The sequence below is a fragment of the Pseudochaenichthys georgianus genome, chromosome 12 (assembly GCF_902827115.2).
Source record: "Pseudochaenichthys georgianus chromosome 12, fPseGeo1.2, whole genome shotgun sequence".
Taxonomy (NCBI): domain Eukaryota; kingdom Metazoa; phylum Chordata; class Actinopteri; order Perciformes; family Channichthyidae; genus Pseudochaenichthys; species Pseudochaenichthys georgianus.
The window spans coordinates 10,230,958-10,249,121 of NC_047514.1; the positions used below are offsets into that span (position 1 = coordinate 10,230,958).

Consider the following 18,164-nt stretch of genomic DNA (forward strand, 5'->3'; position numbering starts at 1 on the left):
TTGAAGTAGGTTGACACTTACAACTAAACTCAGCTAAATATACATTTTCGGACCAGTGAATTGATACTGGTGTTATTCGATTATTCCCTCTTGAAGTGCTCTCTATGATGTGATAAAGCCGTGGACATTTTGGATAGCATTTGCCTTTTATGCACAGAACGATTGCACGTAAACTATTCGTGTATTGGTACCTTTAATTTAGGTAAAACTGTGTCCATAAATTAAACTAAAAAATCAGTTATTCAGGACAGGGTTTGCCAGATAAATGCATAACTACAATTATCGAGATTATAGGGATATAAAACATTTAAAATGTTTCAAATGATCTGTCTTATAACAGCTGTAATAGACTTAACCTCATAAAAAAAAAAAGGTTAATTCAAGTAAAAGTAACAATACAACAGAATACAAGTTCATTCAACAATTTATTCAAGGACACATATAATGTAACTAAAAGTACATTTGTCTCAAGATTATAATAAATAAATAAAATTGGCCCGCAGCTCGACTATTTATTATTCTGATGAGAAGCCTAATATTATAATAATGTATGTATTAATAATGTACATCTAAAAACGACTCTATGTTGTCAAATACATAGTGGATTAGACGTTTTTGAAGCATAAGAATGGAAATATTCAGATGAAGTATACCTCTTAAAAGTAACTCGAAATTGTTCTTTACTTGAATGGATTTACAGTTCCTAATTAAATAAAGTTACTTTCCATACCGTCAAGCAACACACATCGTTTTAGGTTTGGTTTTCGTTATAGTGAATATATGCTACAGTTGATTTTGTACTAATGTTTTGCACTTTTGTTACACTCTTGCTCCAAACGTGCAATACATTGTAAAACAAAAGTTTTTTTCATGTCGTGTCAATTAAGAACTTTCATAGAACATGACGTGCACTAATGGCATTTATTTGGTTATTTTCAATATGCTCATCAAGGTTTTGTAGTTTGTTATCAACACGTTCTGCTTTCCTTTGAGCTCAAGTGTGCAGTTTGACATATGAATGGGAAAAGATTATCTATGTCCGACACATTAATGTTCCTTTCAAGATGCTGCTGTCACTTATCATGGCAGATTATACACCTGAAAGTTGCTGTATTACATCTTCTTTTGAAGTTGTCCTAAATTGTGGATTATTACAGGTCATCTGAAAATATGTGTAGTATAAAAACCCGTGTATTTGAGATACATGTATACACATAACATCTATTTTTTAAGAATATAATAGAAAAACATATCGTGATATTTTGCTTATTTTTTATTAATCTTTAGTTTTTATATGTATACATTTTACATGTTGAGAATGATCACACATCCTCCTGCCCAGTTTCAATATCAATATAAATGATTTGATAATTGTTGTTATTTTAGGTCTTTAGATAAAACATTTTAACCTTTAGTTTAAAAATAAACACAACAAATAAGAATTCAAAGAAATTCAATAAAACCATCATAACGAATAAGATAAGATTTCCACAAAATTGGCGAGGGAACATATTTCACACATCATCAGAAGCACTCGATTTATCTCTAAATAGCGTCTTTGTTGGATATGTCTGGTTATTGTATTTGTTTCTAATTATTAACTACATATTTAAAGTAATTATCCAATAAATATATTGAACTTCGTTCGTAAACATACTAACTATGCCAACAAGTAATGATTACTTTTTCAAAATATATGGCAGATAAGCCTTTATAAAAAAGTTTATCAATATTTTAAATGCGAAATGAAAATGAAATCTCCATTAACTTGTGTCAAATATTGATGGTAGGCCTACGTTTAACATTATGATTAACTCCCATGTTACGTCCCATTAATCACAGCGCATACAGCTCGTAATCTACTTAACTGATATTATTGTCATGCCTTCTTATCAAAGGGATCTTTAACCCAAAACAACAACAGTCAGAGTGGTGCCATTTTACACTTTTAAAACTACACAGGCAATTGGTTTCGATACACAACGACATTAGTCGCCCCCCTGGATCACACACGCCCTCCGGATTGACAGCTCTTCAAAGACCGTCAGGAGAAAGGGGTGGGACTATACATCCTGGCCTCAGCATCTCATCTGGAGCATTTGGGATCTACCTGTGGAAGAGACAACATCACACTAAGGAATTATGAAGGGACCTATGGATTTTTCTTTTGCGCTTCTTCTGGTGTATTTGGTTGAGTGTCTCGGCGCACAGCCTTTTCCCGGGATGCACCCTGACGGACTGCTCCGAGGGATGAGTGGCGGCTCCAAGCGCATCCTGCAGAGGAAGCAGAGCAGCAGGCTGCCATTCTACATAATGCAGCTCTACCGGACCGTGCTGACCGAGGAGCGGGCCAAGACCCTGGCCAACAGCCTGAGCCACACGATGACCGAGGACCCTGCCATGCAGGACTCCGACTCTGTCATCAGCCTGGTCGCTAAAAGTGAGTTTTCATCATTAATCAGATTAATATCATGTGCAGTTTTTCTATGGCATATTGTGCATGTGGGATTTATGTTGTTCTTTAAAAAACATATATTTAAGAAATACTCTATTTCTGCAGTTCCTTTTGATAAATACCTGTATTATTTTCACCTTAATTTAATCATTTGCCTCATCAAAAAATGATGAATGTGTTTTAGCATGCAGTTCCCTTATAAGGAATACAAGCTGTCGAATCATCACATGTTTACATACGGAATGAGAAATTGGACATTGTTTTTTCAGCCCCAAATGTAATGAAATGCATTCTATTGTTTAAGTGATGGAAGATTTTAACACATTTTTTTAACTCCTATTTATTTCAGGCTGCCAGCAGAATGGCAAAAGGTGGTCCGTTACCTTTGACCTGTCCTCCATGTCTGCGAGCGACAACGTCCAGCTGGCAGAACTTCGCATCCGCCTGTCCGCCTTCACCGAGTCTCCCCGAGCCTCAGTGGACGTCTACCACTCACACAGGGGGCGCTGCTCCGGCACGCACTGCTCAGAGAACAGGATGTTCCTGGGCCGCCTGAAAGCTCACCCCGGCGCCACGGTATCCCCCTCCTCCTGGAAGGTGGTCAACATGACGGGGGTGCTCAGTCGCTGGCTGCAGCAGGAGCACACCACACAGGAGGAAGATGAGGAGGAAGAGCAGGAGGGAGTCCAATACCTTACTGCTGACCGGGTCATGATGGTGGTCTTCTCAAGGCAGAACCTGAACAACCAGCGCATGCCAACACTCATCCGCACAGCAGAGCACTCCAAGTACGTCAGCTTTGACCGGGAGAGAGTGACCCCTGTCTCTGGTTCCAAGCCGAGGAGCCGCAGGGCCAACAGGCACCAGCACACCCAGCACCAGAGGAAGGGAGTGGCTGAATCGGCCCCTGTCAGCAAGCCCACAGAGGAGGAGGAGAAGGGTCCTCTCTGCAGGAGGGTGGACATGGTAGTGGACTTTGAGAAGATCGGCTGGAGCGAGTGGATCGTCTATCCCAAACAGTACAACGCCTACCGCTGTGAGGGGAGCTGCCCCAACCCAGTGGACGAGACCTTCACTCCAACCAACCATGCGTACATGCAGGTAAGACTGAGTTTAAGACTTCTCTTTTTGTATAGTGTTTCCAGTAATGAGGTTTACCAATGATACCCTACATGTTGTCTAATCCATCATTGTATCTCTTTATCTTTCCAGAGCCTTCTGAAGCTCCACCGCCCAGACAAGGTGACGTGTCTGTCCTGTGTGCCGACACACCTGGGACCGCTCTCCATGCTGTACTACGAGGCGGGGAAGATGGTCATGAGGCATCACGAGAACATGGTGGTGGATGAGTGCGGCTGCCACTGAGCGAAATACCTGAAAACCTTTTGGATAAAGGTGAAATAGAATCGAGCAGAAGGCCCAGAAAAGTCTTCAACACTAATACTGAGCCACTCAGAGACACACAGTGGACGGAGGATCACAGGCACTTTACAGAAGTCCAGCCTGACACTGGGACAGAGGCAGCTGGCAGGAAGGAAGGGACAAGCTTTATCCTGGACATAGCTCTAAATCATGGATTTGTAAAATCAAGAGTTGTAAATTATTTGTAGTTTTTTGTAAATATCAGGGGACCTTAGTTTTACCTTGTATTGAAAATGGATGAATTCAAGTTTAGAGGGGTTGATTATGGTAATGTATTGATCCAGTAAGATGAAACATAATGTAAACATGGTCATTAACTAAAGCACTATAGAAAAGTCTAACAGTAGTTGTACAGGTCTTATATACAAACTCTTCTTTTTTTTAATTTAAGACTGAAATGTTTAATGCCATTGAAATGACAAATGTCAAAATGGTTGTATAGCTTTTAACTTTATTGAGATGTCGGGTCACATGGATCCGTGTATGTTTAACGTGTACACTAATACAATACATTATTTCTTATCAGAACAAAGTGTGTGATGGTTTTTATTTAAGGGGTTTTACAAGAGCCTAAAAGTGGCTAATTTCCTCTAACTTTGTAGGGTTGCTATGCTATGAGGCACAGCAGGCATTTGAGTGTTCAAATATAAAGACTGGTTTCCAGGAATCAGTTTTACAAATACACTTTTAAAACAGCAGAGATGGGAGAAGTACTCAGATCTTGTACTTAGTAAAAGTATAAGTACCAGAGTGTAGGAATACTCTTACAAGTAAAAGTCCTGCATTCAAAATGTTACTCAAGAAAAGTACAAAAGTATAAGCATCAAAATATACTAAAAGTACCAAAAGTAAACATTTCAGAATAACATATTTTATATTATTATTATTATAATTATTGATGCATTAAAGTGTTATCAAAGCTGGTAAAGGTGCAGCTAGTTTGAATGACTTTGTATACCGCAGGTAGCTTGTGAATTTACTCCAGGTGTAACTCAAGTCTGATTTAAGAGTTGGTTATATTTCACATCATTCAAATTCTGTAAAGTAACTAAAGGTATTAAATACATGTAGTGGAGTAAAAGTACACAATTCACCTCTGACATTTAGAGGAGTAGAAGTACAAAGTAGCACAACATGGAAATACTCAAGTACCTACAAATGGAATTAAGTACAGTACTTAGTTACTGTATCCATCAGGTAACAAAGTCAGCGATGGTGAACATGGTGCAGTGACGTAACAACGACCAAAACAGAGCTGAATATCAGACTTAGATTTAGCAGGTCAGGTGGTGAGGAACATTACTCGAATGAATGCTAATGTTGCTCTGTATCTGCTGGATGTTAACAAAAGTACTAGGTTGCGGTCCAATAGTCCATTTAGCTTAGGAACCTTCCTAACGGAGTGAAATGACCCGGAAGTACCTCAGTGGCAGCCATGATAAGTGCCGTTCCAATTAACTAGATCAGGGGTGTCAAACTCAAGGCCCGGGGACCAAATCCGGCCCGCAACTTCATTTTATGTGGCCCCGCAAGAGCTTGCAAAGAATATAATATTTATTATATGGTCACATGCCACTTTACAGAAGCAGGTTGCCCATACACTACATGTCCCACAATGCATCTCATTTTGTGACATGCACACTGAAGAGACTTGCAATTATTTGCCCTGGACTTCTGCTTTCAGACATAGTTATTTATGAAGTTATTACCCTATCCCATAATAATCCAATTCAGAGGCAATAATGTAATACATTATATTATGTATATTATATATGTATATTTATATAGTTACAACTGGACCATTGAGTGCAACCATAATGCTGATGTGGCCCGCGATGAAATTGAGTTTGACACCCCTGCTCTAGATGATAGGAAAGGAGGTTTCAAACTTCCTTTATAACCTCCTGTAGCTTAGGAACCACTGGACCTCCCTTTACGAAAGGAAAGGAGAAAATGCTGCCCCACAATGCCTTGCAGCTGCAGCATTTGCCGTCACACAACAGTCGGCCGTTCATGGAAACAACCGATTATGACCGAGAAATGATATCATGAAAGTTACGGTGCTTTTTAAGCTTTTTAATGCGTATGTGGTAAGTTGCCAAAATGCTTTGTTTTGAACGTTCATCAGTATTATAATCAAAAAGAGAAATATGAACGTTAGTTTTTACTGAAATTATCAAATAAAGTCAACATTTCACTGAGCTGTGTGGAGTTTGTTCAACTTTGAAAATATGTTTGAATGGTGATATACACAGTGATAGATGTTAAGGACGAACGTTTAATAAATACATCTGTATTTATTTTAAGATCTTTTCATACAATCATAGACGTTAGGAGCTGATTTTTGGATTATCCGACCGCAACCTTAGTTAGAATAGGCTTCAGTGTTACGATCATAAGGGGGTGCTTAAAAATGTGTTCTCCTTTCAGAGTCCCTGGCTCTTGATTTACACCGTATAACCAACAAATAATTTCAGTAATTTATCTGTGAAACATTGAATAATTTTAAGACCTGTTCAAAGTCATCAAATTAGTCAAATCACATAAAATATTGATTGTTTAATTTCAACAAGACTTTGACTTCCTTGTCAAATATGTCACAGGTCATACAAAGTCAAGTGTATTCAAAGTAAAGAAACAACTATGCATGCATGTTGTTTCGTAAGAGAACAACATTCTTACACATATTAAGCATTACAACAACAACAAAATGCCATCTCGTTTTCAGAACAAATCTGAAGGAAGATTACCTGGCTCAGTAAGACTATGCTTCTTATGTCACTGTCTCACTGGACATAAAAAAAAGAAATAAAAATGTTGGGAATCACTTTTATCCTTGCAGCAGAGGCTCTTCAGATATCCATTTCAAACTGGTCGTCTACAAGAGAAAGAAAAGACATTGGAGTGAGAAGAAGGAAGTGGTTAATGGCTGCTCATGTCCTTTTTTAGATATACAGATCTGTTTACCTGCGCTCTCCTCTGTAAGCAGGCTGTGGTCGGAGTTATTGCAGGGGGGGGTCTGTTCCGGCTGGTTTCTGTCGTTGGGTTTGAACGGCCTGGTGACCCCGGGGATGTCGGGCAGATTGGGGGGGGTGCGGGCGAGGGGGGACGTCCGACACTGCAGGAGGAACTTCCTGTCATAGATGATTCTGGTACCTGTAGGAAGCAGCAGAAAAGACTCTAACGTTAATTATTGTCCATATTTTGATACTATAATATGTTGAATTTCAGGAGATCAAAATGTGCTGCAGCTGTATTCATAGTCTACATTCAGTTAAATAGCACTTGAGTTAGTTTAACTTCAAATTATATAAAATACAATTCAGCAGCTAATATCCACATTGAATAATTCTAACCAGTTCGAAAAAGATAAATATAAATAAATATAGAATAATTTCTGAATTGTAAGGTGTCCTTGGGTGCTTTGAAAGGTGCCTCTAAATAAAATGTATTATTATTATTATTATTAATTTAAACAGGAATCTAAGCGACTAATCTCCACATTTAACATTTGTTACCAGTGGAAACATTATTAAAATATATTCAAGAAGATGTAGAAGCATACATTTAAAACTGGTAACTTGTTTATTAGGTATAAAATACAAAAATAAATAGCATTTAACTCAATCTAATACAATACAATTTATACCTCCAAGTATAGCACAATATAAATACAAATAATTCAATCATTATTAACATAAAGAAAGTATTAAAGATATGTATGATCCCTCATCCATCCCACAGTATTGTGCAGTACCTCTTGTTCCCCTTTAAGAGGACTGTTGTGTGTTCACTGCGCACACACACACACACACACACACACACACACACACACACACACACACACACACACACACACACACACACACACACACACACACACACACACACACACACACACACACACACACACACACACACACACACACACACACACACACACACACACACACACACACACACACACACACACACACACACACACGCACGCCCATGACCGATGACCCATTTATTTGTGTCCCCGAGATCAGTCCACTAACCGTACCTGCACCAATTCTGTCTTATCTGTGTAAATCTGCCCTCATCTGTGGCAGAACACACTATCATTTATAATGGACAACATGTGTAACTTTCTCACCGCAGCAGAGTGAAAACACTTTTTTGCTGCACTCTTGTCACAGGAGATTTCCCAAGGTGTCAAGATTAGATATATGAGCAAAAAATGCGGAATACATTTATTGGCCAATAACTCAGCGGGTTGATGCTTGTGAAACTGGCTTTTAGTCAGTTGATGAGCCAAAAAACATATATATATATATATAATTTAGGTTTTCATGGCAAGTAGGTGAAAGTTTGTTAATTTTTAGTATCTTGCATGTATCCACGGAAAAATATGTTGCTTTTAAAACACATAAGGTTATTATAAGCGCATGTTCTTCCTCTATAGTATCACACACGTGTCCTGGTGAAGCCAAACTCTAGTAAACAAGTTGCCGCAGCTAAACAGCAGCCTGCTGTAATAACAAGACTATAAATAGGACGGGACCGAGGACGGGCTATATTTGAACATACTCGATTATGTAAGAGCAGCTACAGCCTACTCACACTGAACACAGAAGATGCCAAAACCATCAAATATTTAAAATTTCCTTTATAAATAACAGTTTAAATGCCACAATATATATATAAATAAATAAAATATATATATTATTATTATCTGGTAGGATTATTCCCTTTTTTCCATAGTGTATCCAAATATAAATCCATGGAGTAATGTTTACATTTACAAATCATTCACTTCAATCTATGGCAACACAGAGATATTCCATTTAACCAACATACTGTGTGAATTGGAGCAGTTTAAAATACAAATCTGGCTAAAGTTGGGGTCATAAATGGTAAGTGGCGGCTAATAGGTCAGATAGGCAAACATTAGATAAGAAGGTCATAGGTTCAATCCCCGGAATAACAGAATTTGGGAGGGGAAATGACCTTTCCAGGTGAGAATGTGTAATATTTGGTGCGTTCCAATACCCTTGCTCCCATACTGTGCAGCATGTCAAACGTATCTGCCAAAAATAATGCATCCTGTAACTATTTTTGCAGTTTGCATCCAGCATGCTTTACTGGCATTTCTCAACCATAATGCTTTGCGGTGTTGATATGAGAAAGAGGGTCAAGTCCAAGTGTTGTGACGTAGGCCCAATCCCAAACCGCCCCCTACACCCTACCCCTCCGTTTGCGCGTTCGTGCGGAGGGTCCGCCACATTAAGTGTTGTTCCAAACCAACGAGTGTGGAGCGGTGTGGAGGGGGAGTGGGCTATCAAGCCATCAAACAGCGAGTCTGCATCGAAGCTGACTGGAGACCGGTCTCTACCTGATCGGTCTCAACGCTGTGTGTGTCGGTCAGGATACACGCTGTTTACAAGTAGTTCCAGCTAACATCCGCTCATTCCGCTGATAAACTGCGATGTTAACAACCTCATGATAACCTCTTTTTTTTTTACTTAGGATCGTATACCTGTGTTTAGTCTAGAAAAAGATAAATGTGTGCATTTTATTATAAAGTTGGGTATATTTACAGACTGTTGCAAAAAGAAGCTTATAAAAATTAGGTTTAAAACTAAAAGACAATTAAAGATGTTTGGAGTTTTATTTTAGTTATTAATTGTAATGTGTTGCCTAAAAGATGCTGATTTGAAACCATTGTCACATACAGCTACGACATTTCCTGTTTCTACCGGAGAGAGGGGAGTTTGTCCCAAAGCTTGCCGCTGTATTTAATCCCTCCATCTGACAGGAGGGAGCCTCATTGAGCTGCGAGTGTCACTCCACGGAGTTCACTCCGTCACGGAGGGGTAGTGTGTAGGGGTAGGGTGTAGGGCGTGGTTTGGGATTGGGCCGTAGTATGCATACTGTATGCTACAGTACTTCCTTAGGGCAGCTGCAGAACATAGTATAAAAAACGAGTGTTTTTGAACACAGCTTGTGTGAACGTGATCAGGGCGTTTGTGAAAAAGGGAAGTAACTCTCAATGAATCTCCCTATAACTAAATACATGTTGAAATGCTGGTTTCAGGATCAACGTGACATTCTTCAGAAATGTCGTGCAGATTTTCCATGTAAGTGTCCCTTTAAATGCCCCCCCCCTTTCATTACTGATCTTTCTCTTAATGCATATCGTATTTAAACTGTGTTAAACCCAATAACAAGACCTAGTTATTCGTTACCTCCTGGCGTAGTGCTGAACAGAGTCCCCCCGGGGGTCGTGGAGTAGTCCTGCGGCATGTGGGCAGCATCGTGGATGGTGACCCGTCTCACGGCCGGGATGTTCTGGCTCCTGGTGGGCTGGCCTGCCGCTGACATGTCTCACAACACGGTTCTGTTTGAATAATACTTAAAGGCCACAGACAGGGCTAACTGCTTCAGGTGCTCAACACGCAGTGAAACTGAGAAGTTACCTTGAGCCTCCACGTGGTGAAAGCAGGTCCAAAACATTCTTGGAACCTCCTTCAAAACAACATGTGGAGTGATTGGCTGGAAACATGGTTGTGACGCCCCCTGTTTCCAGCCAATCACAATTGTTTTATTTCTTCCGGCTCTGCAGGCTGCTCTATCAATCACATATACAACTTTAATCGTAACAAATCCTTAATAAAAAAGTATTCACAGTGATATAAAGAACACAAATACAATTTTGTTTTAAAATTACATGCAAAAAACCTTTTTCATGTAATTAAAAAAATATTTGTAGTCATAGAGTCCATCCAGTAAAATACCCAACGATTGTATGAAGTACACATTATGTGTAGGCCTACTATAAAAAACACAACAAATTAATAATGTTTTTAAATATTTAAAAAAACGGTTTTCTATGGTATAATTTATATGGTAAGCATCTATACAACCAATACAATCTACAATAAGAAATACTATAAAAACCTATATGTATTTGGAGCAGTTCTATAACATAAATCAAATTGCTAATAAAATAAAAAAAGCATTTTGTATGGTTTTGATATGTTAGACCCATAAAATAAAGCATTAATGAAAGAAAAAAAACACATGAAAACACCATAAAAGCTATAGCACTTTACACTCCCAATAGTCAATGTAGGAATGTTATTGAATACAAAAATATATATAAAAGCTGCACTAATTTCCCATTTTACAAAAAAACAGGACACCACATTTATGTCACATCTTTGTTTATTAAGTCTTGTAAATGGTTTGAGCTGGTGTACAGGGTAAGATGATCTATACATATGTCAGAATGATTCTGATTGAAAGGCTTGTATACATATTCACGTTTGTTTATCCTCTCTCCAGGACAATACAAAAGAAAAGAAAACAAGTGGTCATAGCTACGAAGCCTCTACATTCCCCATGATGTGGGCGTTGGCCTACTCTAGATAATGCTTAAAGAACATCCATAACAACTCTATGAGGGTGCATAGCATTCTAATTAAATATATTTTGTCATATATTTATACACATATTTTCATAAAAACAGATTTTTTTCCGCATGTGCGCAGTTGCATTCCTTAGGATAGATTAATATGATATTGCGTTTACATTGTCATGTATCCATTCTAAAGGAGTATAGGTGACCTCTATTCTTTCGCCACAGTTAATTTTACAATACTCTTTTTTTAAATACATCGCCATAGGTTACACGTCCTCTCAGGTCACACATTCTCACACACACACACACACACACACACACACACACACACACACACACACACACACACACACACACCACACACACACACACACACACACACACACACACACACACACACACACACACACACACACACACACACACACACACACACACACACACACACACACACACACACACACACACACACACACACACGATGGAGTTGTACTGATGTCAGTACAAAGGCTCACTGACTTGTTTGATTCAAATTGCAAATCTAAGTTATCATTCAGGAAGGAAGCAGAAGAATTACATTAAAATAAACTTCAGCCATAAATCTTTTTTGGGTGGCCACATCGAATATCTTCTAATTTTCAAAATGGATTAACATTTGAGCGTACAGGTAACACACCTGATAGACAGAATCCCTTCTCTAATACTTTTCTCATAAACTAGTAAAGAAAATGTTTTCTTGTTAGAAGTAGTTTTTTCTTACATTTTATGTCCAACATGAAAGTCAAAATAAGTTTTAAAGCTTTCCCCAGAGACATTTTTAAATTGTAGTCTTGGTGGCTACTTTGTCAGAATCGACAATGTAAAGGACTATAAAACTGATCATATTAATGGAGAGAAATGTCCACAGCGTCAACGGACTGTAATACTGATTGAATGCTGTCCCACGACTGTCAAATCCACCAATAAAGAAAGCAACTATACTGTAGGGAAAACTCTACATGCTAAACATGACACAAATATATTATACCATTTGGGGTTTAAATCTCGAAATTGTAAAGATTATTACCTTAACACAAGATGAATTAAATTGTCTTTAACACCCCCAAATCTAACTCCCTTCTTGCGCTGATAGACGATAAAGGAAATAATGTTTAACATTCATTTAATGAAACTTTCCTGTTGGAAGAGGTTACTGACTACTGAATGCTTCGTCTCCTCTTTTTTCTTACTTGAATCAAAGAGCTCTCCTCCACCACACACACACACACACACACACACACACACACACACACACACACACACACACACACACACACACACACACACACACACACACACACACACACACACACACACACACACACACACACACACACACACACACACACACACACACACACACACACACACACACACACACACACACACACACACACACACACACAAACAAACAATCCTGCTCTTGCCCCCTCCTTTACACCCCTATCCCGCCCAAAACACCAACGTCTTCCTCAGAAACACTCGCTTTGTGCCCCTCACTCGTCTGTGAAAGGAGGACTTGGAACTTAAAAAGGAAAACATTTTGATTCTGACAAAGCAGAACGGAAAACCTGAGTGGAGTAACAGTGGAAAATGTGTGATAGCCTATGTAATAAACATGTGCTATATCAGATGATGCTCTTGTGTGCACGGACAGGGCATGAACACGTGCATTTGTGTGATGTAGAACTAATGAACTCGTTCATTCATTCAATCGGCGTCTCACTCATTCAGGCTACAGTAGCATTTACAGTACTTCAATATTGTCCCATTAAATGTGCTACTATGGTATACGACCCCGTCAGGTTTCTGCATAAAGGAAGTGCTTTGGAGATGAAGAGGACGATGGGCGGTTTGCAGTGACGTCAGTGTATGAAAATAATAAAGAAATTAATCAACAAAAAAAAATGGAGCTAGGTTACGGCAGCAGACTCATTTTGTTCGGTACGGTAACATATCCTGATTTAATTTTTGCTACGTTAGGTGCTGAAAAACAAAGAATCTCTCTCATGCTAGAGCTGTATCTGACTGATGCATATAATAACTCAAATGCTTTTTCAGAGATGTAGTCCTACACCGTTCCAAATCATGTATTTCCAGAACCCTGGCTAGCATCTTCATTGTTCTTGCTAAGTATTATTGCTGTGGCAAACTCCAAAATCGGACACTCTCCGACTAGGCAATACGTTTTATTTTGTGTCACATGTTTCTGATTATGTGCGTGTGTCTTCACAGTTCACGAGTCTGGGGTCAGTGTTACTAAGACAATCACAGTGCTACCTGTCTGTCCCCGCTGCCCGTCACAATCCCATGTTCTCGTAGCAAGATGCTATGTTACGCCTGCTACCATTGAACTACAAATCCCTGTACCCTCAGGTGAATCCTTATTTACAATGCAACCACTGTGTTCAAATGAATGAATGAATGTACATGTTGACGGTGAGGTGCTACAGCTGTTTCAAACAGATAAAGAGGGAGCACATGCAACGTTTTCAGCGTTAAATGTAGGAGCTAATAAATGCTGATAAGAGGCCTGTGATTTTTTTTTAACTGCATATTGACTGAGGCTACTGATAAGGATCAAGATACCGCGCGCTACTTGGAGAAATGACGGAAGAAGTTAGAAAAAGGTCACGATGGAGGAAATCTTTGAGACGTCGAGCCGCTGCACAATACAATCAAGCAACCAACCCCAATCCAAAGAAAACACCACGGGCAAAATGTTCCTCACATTAGTCGGACAAATACTTTAAAAACCAAGGTGGACCGAAGGAACGAAAAAACACACAAGCTTCATCCACAAAGGAAAAGACGTTAGCAGCACACGCAGACAGGTACACTCACGAGCGGGGGGCGGGGGAGCAGAGCACGGCGGCTTTTCTTGTTCCGCCGTGACATCCACAGGGCTCAAGAGCCAATCATGAGGCAGGGCTCAGCTCCAAGCCAAGAAACACATGCGGTAGAGAATACGCGCACACATACACACACACTGACACATGTCCACGTAGCATAGAGTGCATATATCACATTGAGAATAATAGGGGACAGTGAAAGAAGCATCAGTAGGCTCAGCATGAGTTTAGCTGTATACGGAACCGTCCATCGAGGGATCGATTTTTTTGTGTGTGTTATTGGACTCAACTTGCCGACACACACAACTCCTGTTGGCGGGAATAGGGTCCTTAAAAAAGGCCCCAGCGTGGGCCAGCCCCGTACCTTGTACCCCTTCAGTTTGTAGATAATGACAGTTCAAAAGGTCAAAGGGCATGCACCAGCAGTCATCATGCGATTACAGTTTACAGGAAGCACTTTTTGTTTTGTTTTTTTTTCTCGGTTGTTTTACTGACATTTATGTTTTTTTGTAAAAAAAAAGAAGAAGAAGAAGAAGAAGAATCATGCCTTAGTCTAGTTGATATTTTTCTTTACAAATGTTATAAAACTACAAGTTGAACTTTTCTTTCATGGTGCTCCATGGTCACACGTTGAGGATGTTTCTGTGTTTGTCATTTTGTAGTTTGCACTTCTTAAGTCTTTGTCTCACGCTTCCTCTGCTCCCCTTCCTCTCATTTCCATCTGCGCTCTGGTTGTGTTTTTGTGGAGGATGATTTGGCAGTGGCTTTCCGGTCCTAGAAAAAAAGAGACGAACAGTATTTACAAACAAAACCCAGGAAAAGTGAATTTGCCCTTCCAAAATAAAACAAAAAGTGTAACTGAATGCCAAATCATTTATGCCCAAATTCTAATTTTGCACAGAAATGGAACAGCAAGCGAGAGACTTTTGAGTCCGATATGTTGCTGTAGGCTCTGTCCAAGCACTGGGATGCACTCGTGCTTGTTGTGTGTCCCGTACCTGGAGGACCGGGCAGTATTTGTATTTCAGTGTTTAACTCTCCGCAGAATGGTGCGCTGCGCTGACTGAGCGCCCTTTCTCTCATCCACCCCCACCTGGAGCAAGGAGGCAGGGAGGAGGGAAGGAAACAAGACTCGGACCAGTTAACTGCTGATGCCTCTACATGTAACCAAAAAACTTGTCTCTCCGTTAGCCGACCGATGTGGCTCTCTGCAGTCCCAAGATACAGGCAACAATGACATGATGATGGTTATGTCTCACACTCACAACTATTAAATACATTTAATTCAATAATGACTTCCTTCTTTAGAGTTGAAATTACCCTTAACTTAGATTTGACAACCAATTATAGAGGCTTTGTTGTCAAATCTGCTTTCAACATTTGGCTTGTGGCTATGTGGAGAGAGTATAAGATGAAAAAAGGACTGACGCACCTTTCTGGCAAGCGTGCGTCCGTGTTCGTCTACAAACCGCACCTCGGCAGCATAGTCCTTTTTCTCTTCTCTCTGTACAAGAACAACAAAATGTACATATAAGAACCAATTCATAGTACCCATGCACTTTTGCATGAGAATAAATAGTTTGCATTCATAAATGTAAAACAGAACCAAAAATAATGAATCATGGCCGATATTCCACATGTGTTGCAGCACACAACACATCATTCTTGTCGGGGGCTGGGAAAATGCATTTTGATGTTGACTTCTTAAGACAAAATAATGACTGTCTTCAACGAGGTTCCCCCTCCAGGCGCAGGAAGCGACTGATGGTTGGCGACCTGACCTGGCCCCGCCGCTGCTCTGCAAGCACTTAGGCCCGCCTCCTGGTGAGAGAAGCCCCGCCCCCTGTCAAAGGGCTGCGTGCCCTGCAGCACATGAGTAACTCGTGTCACACACCGGGGTCAGCAGAGCCTCCTGCACGCTGCCGTCCTGCCCCGACGACACCGAGCCCCCCCAGCCCTGCAGCGAGTCCTTGTCTGCCAGGTAAGGCTGAAACGCTCCGCTTCCCACCATCCTGGAGAGCAAATAATATCCAATTGTTATATTCTTATTGGTTCTTGATTCATATGTAGATTTGCCAAGAGGTACCGTACCGGTTATCCCCGTTGTGGTCCGACCCTCGACTCAGTCCCGAGATCTCAGTCCGCTGGGCGTACACCTGCTGGCCTGCAACGACAGAAAGCCCTTCCACTGAACCCAGCCCTACATCTCCCCCTCCTCCTCCTACTGCCAGGACCTCCCCTCTCCTCCCGTCAGACCTCTGACCTCCCAGCTGGCCGTTCAGGTTGACCTTGGGCACGGCGCCACTGGCCCTCACCCTGTCCCATTCTGCCAGAGCAGTTGCTGGCTCCTGTGGCGCCTCCTCTTCCTCCTCCTCCTCAACCTCCCCTTCCTCCTCCTCCTCTTCCTCCTCCTCTTCCTCCTCCTCCTCCAGCTCCATGATGGAGCCGCTGGCCCCGCTGCTTGGGCGCCCCAAGCTGTAGGGAAGGGAGAGCGTGGTGCCCTCCGAGTCGTCGGCACGACTGCTGCCATCCAATGAGGAGTCCTCCACTGTGACTAATGAGGGGCTGACCCCCGCGGGCCACACCTGAACGTCGGACATCTCCATTAACGTGTCTTCTTCGGTGGTGGCGATGGGGGCACACTCCAGGCTGGAGACTTCCTGCCAGTAGGGCTCTGCTCCCAGAGGGGAGGGCAAGCTGTACTGCATGGAGGCCGGGGACAGCATCTCATCCTGCACCAGCCCATAACCTGAGGGGAGACAGGGCGAGACAAAAGAGAGACTAACACCACGCAGGCACAGCCGGGGCAGGATGGGGGGGGGGACGACTGTTTCTCCAACCTGTGAGGAAACAGTGGGCTCAGCCCTGTCCCAATATACCAACTATGGACTAGAATCAAGATTTATAAAGCCAATAATGTAGGATCAGGATATATCTATTTTATTGAATGAGCAATCATTTTATTAAGGAAGCCTTAGGAGGCAAGATAGAAAACATATCGATTGTGATCTTTTTACAAAGTGTGAACTTGTTCGATTTCTCTTTGGTGTTCATTAACGTGTCTTAAAAAAGGTTATGACAAGATAATCTTAAAAAAAAAAAATTGAAAACAAATGTTAAGCTAGAATCAATTTAGTTTATTTATTACGATTCAATTAATTTAAGTGACTTCAATCAGAGAATATTTATTGTTGTTGTATATCCACTATAAAGGGTTGAAAAAATAGTTATGTAACATTGTGGTGAGTATTTTTTTTTAATCTACACTATTTTGCCGCTATGGAAATCATAAATGCATCTACCTGCTCTTTTCTTTTTCACCCATTCCACATTTAAACAAAAATTAAATAAAGAATTATCCTGCCAAAACATTTGTTCACCTGTTATATAGATAAACAAATCAGACCCTATACAAAAAATGGACTGTTACTTTCTTTTTTACTTGCCTCTCAGGGCTTCCATATTTTTAAAGAATCTCAGCCAGGATGTTTTGGTTTGAAAGGTTAAGCAAAAGAAGAATACTTTCACTCTAAAACAATCTTATTTTGTTTAATTTTGATTGGTCTAATTGATATTTGTGGGTTTGATTCAAGCACTTTGGTAATTGGCATTGGGACAAAGCGATAAGAGTGAGGTGAGGGTCAGAGGGGTTTGCTGTATCACCCGTTGTCCGTGAGGTGACGGGTGCAGAGCTCTGGCTTGCTACCGTGAGAGAAAGGGAATCTGCAGAACATACACTTGTTTCTTTATAAGCAAAAAAGTCTAAAGTTATACAGCATATGAACCCTGGGGTTGGCACGATATAAATGTATCATAAGTAACATCTGAGGAAAAAGTGGCAATTGGATTTAAGTAGCCATGGTTCAAATAGGCTGGTTATTTTAAATGTTCATATAGTGGTTTAATAAAACCAATATTCAAGTACGTACTTTACATCACAGATGTGTTCATTTAATTAAAAAAAACATTTGAATTGTGTTCTTCTTTAGAT

At 40.5% G+C, this 18,164-nt stretch overlaps 3 protein-coding genes across 8 annotated transcripts in view; 1 reads left to right on the forward strand and 2 right to left on the reverse strand.

Moving 5' to 3' along the window:
• Positions 1-2,142: 2,142 nt before the first annotated feature.
• On the forward strand, positions 2,143-4,076 carry LOC117456663 (nodal homolog). The gene is made up of 3 exons (XM_034096602.1): positions 2,143-2,440; positions 2,805-3,556; positions 3,668-4,076. The coding sequence occupies exons 1-3, from the start codon at positions 2,143-2,145 to the stop codon at positions 3,818-3,820; spliced, it is 1,203 nt and encodes a 400-aa protein (XP_033952493.1). The 3' UTR covers positions 3,821-4,076.
• A 2,347-nt stretch (positions 4,077-6,423) lies between these two features.
• LOC117456219 (eukaryotic translation initiation factor 4E-binding protein 2-like) lies at positions 6,424-10,395 on the reverse strand. Its single transcript, XM_034096025.2, has 3 exons — positions 10,108-10,395; positions 6,845-7,033; positions 6,424-6,755 (listed from the first exon to the last, which is right to left on the reverse strand). Exons 1-3 carry the CDS (start codon positions 10,241-10,243, stop codon positions 6,730-6,732), a joined length of 351 nt encoding a protein of 116 aa, XP_033951916.1. The 5' UTR covers positions 10,244-10,395; the 3' UTR covers positions 6,424-6,729.
• A 2,250-nt stretch (positions 10,396-12,645) lies between these two features.
• The window catches only part of ank1b (ankyrin 1, erythrocytic b), a 97,340-nt gene continuing 91,821 nt past the window's right edge, over positions 12,646-18,164 (reverse strand). For 3 of the 6 annotated variants that reach the window (XM_034095707.2, XM_034095709.2, XM_034095703.2), the window contains 5 exons: positions 16,265-16,922; positions 16,068-16,185; positions 15,606-15,677; positions 15,172-15,266; positions 12,647-14,947 (listed from right to left, as the gene is read on the reverse strand). In XM_034095707.2, the coding sequence (XP_033951598.1) occupies positions 15,198-15,266; positions 15,606-15,677; positions 16,068-16,185; positions 16,265-16,922 (917 nt within the window). In that variant the 3' untranslated portion in view covers positions 12,647-14,947; positions 15,172-15,197. Of the gene's footprint in view, positions 14,948-15,171; positions 15,267-15,605; positions 15,678-16,067; positions 16,186-16,264; positions 16,923-18,164 lie in introns of all 6 variants that reach the window. The other 3 variants (XM_071204975.1, XM_071204974.1, XM_071204973.1) reach the window with 3 other exon arrangements.

Coding starts and splice junctions, on each gene's coding strand:
- LOC117456219 (XM_034096025.2), bottom strand. CDS start 10,243: ATGTCAGCGGCAGGCCAGCCCACCAGGAGCCAGAACATCCCGGCCGTG. Junction 7,034..10,107: donor GTTCAGCACTACGCCAGGAG/GTAACGAATAAC, acceptor TGCTTCCTACAG/GTACCAGAATCATCTATGAC. Junction 6,756..6,844: donor GCTTACAGAGGAGAGCGCAG/GTAAACAGATCT, acceptor TTTCTCTTGTAG/ACGACCAGTTTGAAATGGAT.
- LOC117456663 (XM_034096602.1), top strand. CDS start 2,143: ATGAAGGGACCTATGGATTTTTCTTTTGCGCTTCTTCTGGTGTATTTG. Junction 2,441..2,804: donor CATCAGCCTGGTCGCTAAAA/GTGAGTTTTCAT, acceptor TATTTATTTCAG/GCTGCCAGCAGAATGGCAAA. Junction 3,557..3,667: donor CCAACCATGCGTACATGCAG/GTAAGACTGAGT, acceptor TTATCTTTCCAG/AGCCTTCTGAAGCTCCACCG.